This window comes from Suillus paluster, assembly GCF_016628075.1.
Source record: "Suillus paluster strain FC165 chromosome Unknown EDB91scaffold_125, whole genome shotgun sequence".
NCBI classification, from domain to species: Eukaryota; Fungi; Basidiomycota; class Agaricomycetes; order Boletales; family Suillaceae; genus Suillus; species Suillus paluster.
In genome coordinates, this window is record NW_024537685.1 from 14689 (window position 1) to 23663 (window position 8975).

The following is an 8975-nucleotide window of genomic DNA, read 5'->3' on the forward strand; positions in this document are numbered from 1 at the left end:
ACGAGTGGGCCGGAGTAATGGAGTGCAATGTAAACGAGTGGGCCGGTAAAGGAGGTAAAATGGAGACGGGTGGGCCGCGTGATAGGGCCGGTAAACGAGGTGCGTTTGAGACGGGTGGGCCAGTAAAGGATGTGCAATTGAGATGGATGGGCCGGAGGTGCACTTGAGACGGATGGGCTGGTAAAGGATGTGAAATCGAGACGGGTGGGCCGGAGGTGCAATCGAGACGGATGGGCCGGTAAATGATGTCCAATCGAGATGGGTGGGCCAGACGTGCAATCAAGATGGATGGGCCGGTATAGGATGTGCACTCGAGACGGATGGGCCGGTATGGGACGTGCAATTGAGACGGGTGGGCCGGTAAAGGACATCCGGTCGAGACGGGTGGGCTGGTATAGGACATGCAATTGAGACAGGTGGGCCGGTAAAGGACATCTGGTTGAGACGGATGGGCCGGTATAGGACGTGCAATTAAGACAGGTGGGCCAGAGGTGCAATTGAGACGGATGGGCCGGTATAGGACATGCGATTGAGACGGGTGGGCCAGAGGTGCAATTGAGACGGATGGGCCGGTATAGGACGTGCGATTGAGATGGGTGGGCCGGTATAGGATGTGCAATTGAGATGGGTGGGCCGGAGGTGCAATTGAGACGGGTGGGCCGGAGGTACAATTGAGACAGGTGGGCCAGTATAGGACATGCGATTGAGACGGGTGGGCCGGAGGTGCAATTGAGACGGATGGGCCGGTATAGGATGTGCGATTGAGACAGGTGGGCCGGAGGTGCAATTGAGACGGATGGGCCGGTATAGGATGTGCGATTGAGACAGGTGGGCCGGAGGTGCAATTGAGACGGATGGGCCGGTAAATGACATGCAATTGAGATGGGTGGGCCGGTATGGGACATCCGGTCGAGATGGATGGGCTGGTACAGGACGTCCAATCCAGACGGTTGGGCCGGTAAAGGATGTGCACTTGAGACGGATCTGCATGATCACCAGTAGATGCATGATATCCCATCCGGTACAGAAACACTCCTTAGCGACTGAAATGCAGGCTATGCAAGTCAACTGTGCGATTATCTCATAAGTGATCTTGCTCATTGAAAGCGCACAATGTTGAGAGCATAATAGACTACTAATACAGATGAAAACATGAAAAATATGTAGTAGTATTACTTCTCCATATCACCGGAAAGCTTCTTAGCATGCCTAGCGCTCGCCAACCAACCATGTTGGAGGGATAGAGGTCCATATCGTTGGCATGGCAAAGGAGCCGAGGTGGACTGACCATTGTCCAGCACATTTGATGGCCCTCCGGTGATCAATGCGTGAAGGGTGCCAGGTGAAGGCATGGACCCCACCGGGAGAATGAGAGGTGGTACCGGTGGTGCATCACCCGGAGGAACAGATGGGCCGGATACTGTCGTGGTGAGTGCCGGGTTGATGGTGGAAGTGGATGGCACCCGTGCTTGTCTTGCGACCGGTGAGCCATCTTCAATGCCAATGAGATCACCACCGGTCTGGGCGCTCATCCAAGATGCATCCGGAGTGAAGACAGTCGTTGGTCAACGTGCGACCGAATGCACTGATGGATGGGCCGGCGACAATGGGGGGTGGATTGAATGCCGGTGGGGTTGTTGCCGTCCCTTCATCGGACCTATCCCCCCTCATATACCTCACAACTGCTTGAAGTTGGACGGACAACTCAGTTATGAGTCTCTGGTGCGCGTCCACATCCCCCTGTATCCGGTCGATCTGCACGGTCATGGCAGCATCCGATCCTTCGGCGACTTCGATGCGACGCTCCAGGTCATCTTGCCGGACGTCAACTTCCATCCTATCGCGTGTCCGGAGTGCCTCCATATCGACGCGAATCTGGGCCAACATGGCCTCCATCTCCTCATTAGCGAGAGGGTGCTGGATGGATAGAAGGGACCCAGAAGGTGCGATGGGGGAGAGTGGATGATGGACCGGAGGGATGGGTGAGTCCCAGATGTCGTCCTCTGGGGCCATAACCGGTGGTGGAGGTGGCATGTCGTCAGTGCCCGGTTCAATCCAGTGGTCTGCGGGGAAATCGTCTACCGATGCGAGAGGCGCCGGTTGTGGTGTGGTACCGCCAGTACCAGTCACTTCCGGAGCGTCATCGATCATCCGGACGTCGTCATCCTCTTCCTCTTGGATGGGACTGGGATGTCGAATATCCCTGTCTACAAGGGCGAATGAGCGCCGGAAACCTACGACCGGAAACAAGAGACTTACCTTTGCCTTTGGATGACTGCCCACCGGTCTTGCTCTGTCCGGTGGTCTTTGACCGGCTTGTCTTGGAGCGAGTGGTGACGGCTCTTGCAGGTGGTGTAGCGGCGATGCTGGGGGTGATGGTGGTGACAGCGGTGCTGTCCGCGGACACTGGGTCGGGCCTGATGCATGCCATCTTCCACTGATGGCACAAGGTGCAACTCAGGCCAACCTCACCTTTCTTCGTCAACCGCGGGATGCACTGCACATGCTTCAACCGGCATCTCTCGCAACGAGGTAAAGGTCCATCGACGTCCAGGCTATGACAAATTAGTATAGTAAAAATGATATTGACCGGACGTCTCACCGGTTGTTGGCCCTTGCCCTTCTTGCTGTGGTCCTTGCCCATGGGACGTGTAGACTAATGAAATATGTTAGCCATATGAATCACCGGTGCGATGAGAAGTAAAACCTACCGGTTTGTGTTGTTTCCCCGGCTTGATGGTGGCCTGCATCAGGATGAATGAGCCACTGGTAAGAATGAAAATGATGAACATACCTTTCGCTTGCCTTGGGTATCATCACCCTCCAAATCATCGTCGTCATCTTCTGGAATCTCATCCATCTCACTTCCCTCCAGTGCAGCGCCCTTGTTCTGTGGAAGGACAAGTATGTCCGGTAAATTTTGTCAGTTGATAGTGACTGTTTTTGAAGGCAATGAAGACTTACCTTGTGTTTGGAGGGGTTGCGTGTCGACTTCTGGCGCTGGTTGCTATGTCAGTAATGTTAAGTGAAAGAGAAGGAAAGAAACTTGCCTGGACGACCGGAAGATCATCAACATCAGTCGCCATCTCCTCATCCTCATCCTCATCCTCATCCTCATCCTCATCCTCATCCTCATCCTCATCCTCATCCTCATCCTCATCCTCATCCTCATCCTCATCCTCATCCTCATCCTCATCCTCATCCTCATCCTCATCCTCATCCTCATCCTCATCCTCATCATCTTCCAGTACCTTTGCCTTTGCCTTCTCTTTCCCTTTCCCCTTCCCCTTTGCTTTCCCTTTGTTCTTCACCTTCAGCTTCACCTTGTCAGAGTCAGTGTCGGACAAGACTTCCCTTGACTTGAGGAGACGCTTCCGGGCCCTCTTGAACTGACGCACAGGGGGACTAGTACTGAGTTCTCGCTTGCGCAATTTGGAGGGTCCGGCCGGTCCAGTCGCACCGGATGCTGTATTTCCGGGGATGCGAATGCTGAAACGGTGCGCCAGTAATGACTGACCAGAGGATGGAACAGGCTGAGGTGCAGGCGCCAGTGATGGGCCTGGGACTGGAGGTGGGACTGGTGCTGGTGCTGGTGTCTTTGAGGACATTGGTGCCGGTGCAGGTGTGGTGACCGCTGGTGCAGAGGCTGGGGCTGGGGCCGGTGCAGGTGCAGGTGCAGGTGCAGGTGTGATGACCGCCGGTGCAGGGGCTGGGGCTGGGGCTGGGGCTGGGGCTGGGGCTGGGGCTGGGGCTGGGGCTGGGGCTGGTGCAGGTGCAGGTGCAGGTGCAGGTGTGATGACCGCTGGTGCAGCACCCAATGTCTTACCATACAATGGATGCTTCATGCACATCTCCTGGTTGTGCCCAACGCGGTTCCAGTCCAGGACTTCCGCCAGTTGAGTGGTGCGCCTCTGAGCACGAAAGATTTCAGCTGCCATGGACAGCAGGCGAGGGGGGATGTAGGTAGCGACCCTCCCATGCGAATGAATCGCGTCATTCTGAGACCCTGGTATCAATACAGGCAATACACAGAAGGACATCCAACATACCACTTCACGAGCAATCTTCCGGCTCAATCCCATTTTCTCTTCCTCCGACTGGGACCGGAGCACCTGTTCAGCCATCTCATTGAGTCTGGCGATCAGAGCGATGAGCGCCTGGTTGGCAGCAGCAGCGGCAGAAGCAGAAGCAGAAGTGGAGTTGGATGACATCTGGGTAGTTAGAAAATTGCACTGGCAGATGGATGAGCTGAGTATTGAGTGAGAGCAAGTGAAAAAGACACCCGGAAGCGACCAATACAAACACTTGTGAAAAATTTTCATCACCGGATGCCCGGGCCATTGTTGCCACGTCATCATTATCTATTTTTAGCTACTTATTTCTCATTGTGTGGATGCTATTGTTGACACGTCATCTTTATCAAATTATCGCCAGCAGAGCATCTGGCTACAGTAGAACACATTCATTGTTCCGGTGATCGCATGAAGAACATCAATTTAAAGAAGGCACCCAACACAAGGAAGAAAACCATGTCATCCTCGGCGATTGCGCAAGAATATTTACAACTATCTAGTGAGGATGAAGGTGAGAAATCATTGCCTTTGGGAATCTACCTGTTGACATTATCCGGCATACTAGTATTTGACTTATTAGAGCCGGAACACGAGGAGCGCACTTACAACAACCCTTTGATGGATTGTTCAAGCATGGCTGAATGTGAGTTTTATCTCATTCCGGCCTGTCACACTGACAATTGATATTTGTCTTGGAGATTTAGATATCCTGTCAGCTCATGACCAGGTGGAAGGATGGTAAAACATTGAAGATGTTGGAGATGACCGCCGAGGAGCGCCGGTCATTAGACATGGGATTTCCATTGTCTGATGATGACCAGATGTCTGACACTTTGGACATGCAATTCCCCACACTGTCTGACGACGACCAGTCATCCAACATCGCACCCGCACCAGAGTTACAGGAATATCAGATGTTGGACCTGGGATTTCCTCTGGAGTCAGAAGTGTTAGACATGGAATTCCCACTGGAATCAGACGATGCACTGGACATGGAATTTCCTCTGGAGTCTGACAATGATGTATTTGACATGGGATTTCTACCCGAATCCGGAGATGATGGACTCTCCCTTCACCCGGCAAACTCTCTGCAAGTCAGTCATCCGGCCGGTAACACAGGTACGGTGCTAGACTATATCTAATACATCAACTTGCTCATTTTTCAATTCAATCCATGATACTCAATTAGAAGGCAGCCCTCTGGAGATGGGTTTTGACACAGATCCGGTAGATCATGTTCCGGACATAGGGAACAGTATTCAACCGGTAGAGAGCCCCTTGGAGATGGGTTTTCAAGCGGATCCGGTCAATTGTCATGAATGTTACCAACTGCACCTAAATTTCGATTATCGAACCCTAAGTCACCTTATCCGATAAGATTAGATTAGATAGATCCCTGATAAGATAAGATGGATAACCGATTAACGATCACTATCTTTACATCACATCTATACTATATCAATGTCATCCATCCTTATCCGTAACCCTAGACATACGAACTCATCACATCCTTAGAAGTCCTACGATTAGGCAACGGGTTACATCATAAGCATCTACATGCCTCTATGATCGAACCATAACCGAGAGTACTTTACGAGCTATCTCTCAAAGGGTCATCACCTCTTCACATCGCAGACCTTCACATCTTCACACATGACATGTTAAGAGTTACCTCTGTCATTCACCGAACCCCTTACATTAGAACCTGTTGCGCAGTCACAGCTAAACCCTGAAATCCCATCACAGAAGCATCGTTCATAGAGAAGCATGTTCATTACCGAAGACCCTGGAGAACCCTTAGATCCGATCATACCCGATACATCTCCAGATCCAGATCCTATCTAGATCCTTCGATCTAGATCATCAGATCCTATCTCTAATCGAGATCCTTATACGCCGAGACTTTGTCCGAACTCTCTCCCCCTTCTATCCGCTACCCTGAGCAGCAGCCCGAGAACCCTGCTTAATTACCGACCTTGCCCATGACCCTTTACCCTCTTTTTGTAGTGATTGTTGATAAGACGCCATCCCTAGGTGCATGTATGACGTATATAGTTATCACAACTTCATACTCAGTACTCCGCCCATAGTAGTATTGTCTAGGTATAGTCAGTGTATCTTAGACTTAACCTCCTGTTTCACGTTAGGGCCTAGAGTCCTCCATATACCCTTGCCTTATCCTCTCAACGAGTCCTGTGGTTGATTGCTCCGACACTACTAGTTAGTTAAGGACTGGATACATCAATGAGTTTCCGGATCAGTCATGTAAGTCTTCATTTTGTCAGATATTAATGATTAATCACCTGCATTCAGTAGCCGTCAGTCAACCGGATCCCATTGGGTTTGTTATTCAGCGGGCGGTAGGTGATTTGCAGGTTGCAGTGCACCGGTTGGAGATGGACAGGGATGGTGGTGCAATTTCGCCGGAAGAGGCCTTTGCAAGGGAGCAAGTCCTTGGGTTCACTCGAGACTTATTGCTGGCATGTCAACTGATATCGATACCTCAACTGTCAACATGATGTATCTATCCGGTCAAGCACTATCTACACCGATCTACAATACTTGTAATATAAAATGTCCATCTATCCAAATCATTACCTTTGCATATAGTGAGCTTTATAAGATGCCTTTGCATTTCTACTGGAGCGTTTTGGCTCCAGATTGGTAATGTGGGCTTCCTGTCCTGCAGTTTTCTTGCCGGTGGCCTTTGGAGGGGAAGGAGGTGTTGGTTCCGGCACCGGTCGCTTTTGAATTTTCATGGTCCGGACACCTGATGCAGGACCAAATGAGCGACTTGTAGATGCATGGTGTGAGGGCAGTGGATGACTAGAACTGGTACCGGTATTGTCTTCTGATGGTCCATTGCCCTTGACAATGACTTTGGATTTCTTTACCGGTGGGTGAGAATCCTGCTGCTCCGATTCAGATTGCACCGGATGAACCGGTGCTGATGAGACTTCATTGCGCCTGACAGTCACCTTGGATTTCTTGACCGGCAGGGGGAGAATCTTCCGGCTCTGAATCAGATTGAACTGGAGGAACCCTGCTCCGCTTGTTGGTTGGGTGAGACTTTGAAGGTGGCGATGGGACTTCATTGTGCCTGACAATCATCTTGGATTTCTTGACCGGCGGGCGAGAGTCTTCTTCCTCTGAATCAGATTGAACCGGAGGAACCCTGCCCCGCTTGTTGGTATGTTTGGACTTTGAAGGTGGACATGGGAGAACTTCTTCCTCGTCTTCTTCATCGTCTTCATCTTCTCCTTCTTCCTCCTGCTCATCTTCTTCTTCCTTGTCTCCTTCCTCCTCCTCTTCATCTTCTTCATCTTCTTCTTCATCACCCTCATCCTCACTACTTGACTTCTTTTCCTCCCTCCTGCTCGCCTTTCCGGTTGACTTTTTGACCGGAACCCTGGTCTCTGCTGCGGATTGTCTGAGTCCGGTGTCGGAATCCTCGCCCGAGATTGTTTCTACCGGTTCTCTCATCTTCTTATCGTGGCCTTCCCAGGCTTTGAATTCAAAGGTTGGGCGAACCTTGTCCTTCTGTCTCTGACACCAGAACTCTAAGAGCCGGTCGACTTCAACTAACTGAAGCTTTGAAGGTTCCTTGATCTTGCCACCGGTAGGTAAAAACTTTGCCTCAACGAAGTTACCCTGAGCATACATCACTGCGGACCATGGCACAGATGCCTTTGCCCTTTGGCTGCAAAACCCTGAAAAATAGCTGGTCAGTTGATCAACACTCCAGATGCATGATTTGTGAAACTGACTGTAGTGTTTTGTGAGGAACGTCCGGATGAGATGTTGCTTGCTCTCTAAGTTAAGGTTCTGAACGTCCGGTATTACCGGAAGCCCATAGGTATCCACCTCCAAAGGATAATCATCCTTCTTTCCCCTTGGCTTTCTGCTCTTCTTCCCATCCCCCTCGTCGTCGTCGTCATCTTCATTCTGGTCAACTCCTGGTATCATCCCCAAGTGTGATAAGTGCCTGATTGAATGATGCAAGATTGTGGAAAAAGAAGCTCACCGAACTCTTCTCCAGCATAGGCATTCCACTCTGATATCATGGGCTTCCAGTCCTTTGTACCTGTAAAACTATTGCCCTCCAACTTTTCATTGAAGTCAATTCTTCCAACCGGATCAGGCGATCTTTACCGGTTGAGGGTGAAAGTAGAACTCACCCATTGATCCTCACTTCGCCTTCCTCCGTTTTCCACGCGGACAATATGAATATCCTCATACCGGCGTGCCTCCATAACTGAGTCGCCAGGTCCTTCATCATACCGGGTGCTTTCTTCTTTGCAAACTCGGCCTGGACCTCTGTAGGAGGACCATCGCTAGACCACTCTATCGCAGTCTGCTTTGCTTCCTTCAGCTGCTCTTTTGATAGACTGGCCATGACTGCAGTGAGGGTTGGCTGGTATCTTTTGATGAATTCCTCCGATCCAGGCCTTGCTCCGGTCTTTTCAATGATCTCCTCCTTGTGCTGCTGTTCTATCACCGACCGGGCATTCCATTTCTGACCCAACTTCTTTTTGCGAGTCTTTTCAGCTCTCCGGTTATAGAACCACTCCCGGTACATCTTGATCCATCATGAAAAAGTCAGCAGTCATGTATAACATTAGAAGATCAACTGCTCACTGTTTTCCTCTTCTTCAATAACTGGGCATGCATAGCAGGGGCATGCACTTTGGCCTCTTTTGTGGCCGCCTTCAGAATGACTTTTCTATCCTCAGTGGCTGCTTCCTTCCATTTTTCTAGGTGAGATTGTAAGACCAGCACCTCTTCCTCCGTCAATTTTTGCTTCTTAGTCTTTTCTGGGCTGTCCACTGATGAGTTGGATGGGGGCATTGCAAAGTAGTTGAAGGGTTGGTAGACAAAAGCATGTATGTGTATCGCACAGTA

At 50.7% G+C, this 8975-nt stretch overlaps 3 protein-coding genes across 3 annotated transcripts; 1 reads left to right on the forward strand and 2 right to left on the reverse strand.

Moving 5' to 3' along the window:
- Positions 1 to 1172: 1172 nt before the first annotated feature.
- On the reverse strand, positions 1173 to 4211 carry EDB91DRAFT_1255046 (uncharacterized protein; the record flags this gene model as incomplete). The annotated part of the gene is made up of 10 exons (XM_041323912.1): positions 1173 to 1473; positions 1517 to 2207; positions 2260 to 2417; positions 2473 to 2555; positions 2603 to 2656; positions 2712 to 2744; positions 2795 to 2890; positions 2965 to 3000; positions 3057 to 3998; positions 4050 to 4211. The coding sequence occupies 10 exons, from the start codon at positions 4209 to 4211 to the stop codon at positions 1173 to 1175; spliced, it is 2556 nt and encodes an 851-aa protein (XP_041170636.1).
- A 318-nt stretch (positions 4212 to 4529) lies between these two features.
- On the forward strand, positions 4530 to 5653 carry EDB91DRAFT_1087331 (uncharacterized protein; the record flags this gene model as incomplete). Its single annotated transcript, XM_041316195.1, has 5 exons — positions 4530 to 4584; positions 4706 to 4716; positions 4778 to 5192; positions 5263 to 5378; positions 5564 to 5653. The coding sequence occupies 5 exons, from the start codon at positions 4530 to 4532 to the stop codon at positions 5651 to 5653; spliced, it is 687 nt and encodes a 228-aa protein (XP_041170637.1).
- A 1014-nt stretch (positions 5654 to 6667) lies between these two features.
- On the reverse strand, positions 6668 to 8921 carry EDB91DRAFT_1087332 (uncharacterized protein; the record flags this gene model as incomplete). The annotated part of the gene is made up of 6 exons (XM_041316196.1): positions 6668 to 7020; positions 7052 to 7783; positions 7841 to 8029; positions 8098 to 8198; positions 8252 to 8652; positions 8712 to 8921. 6 exons carry the CDS (start codon positions 8919 to 8921, stop codon positions 6668 to 6670), a joined length of 1986 nt encoding a protein of 661 aa, XP_041170638.1.
- Between the last annotated feature and the right edge of the window lie 54 nt (positions 8922 to 8975).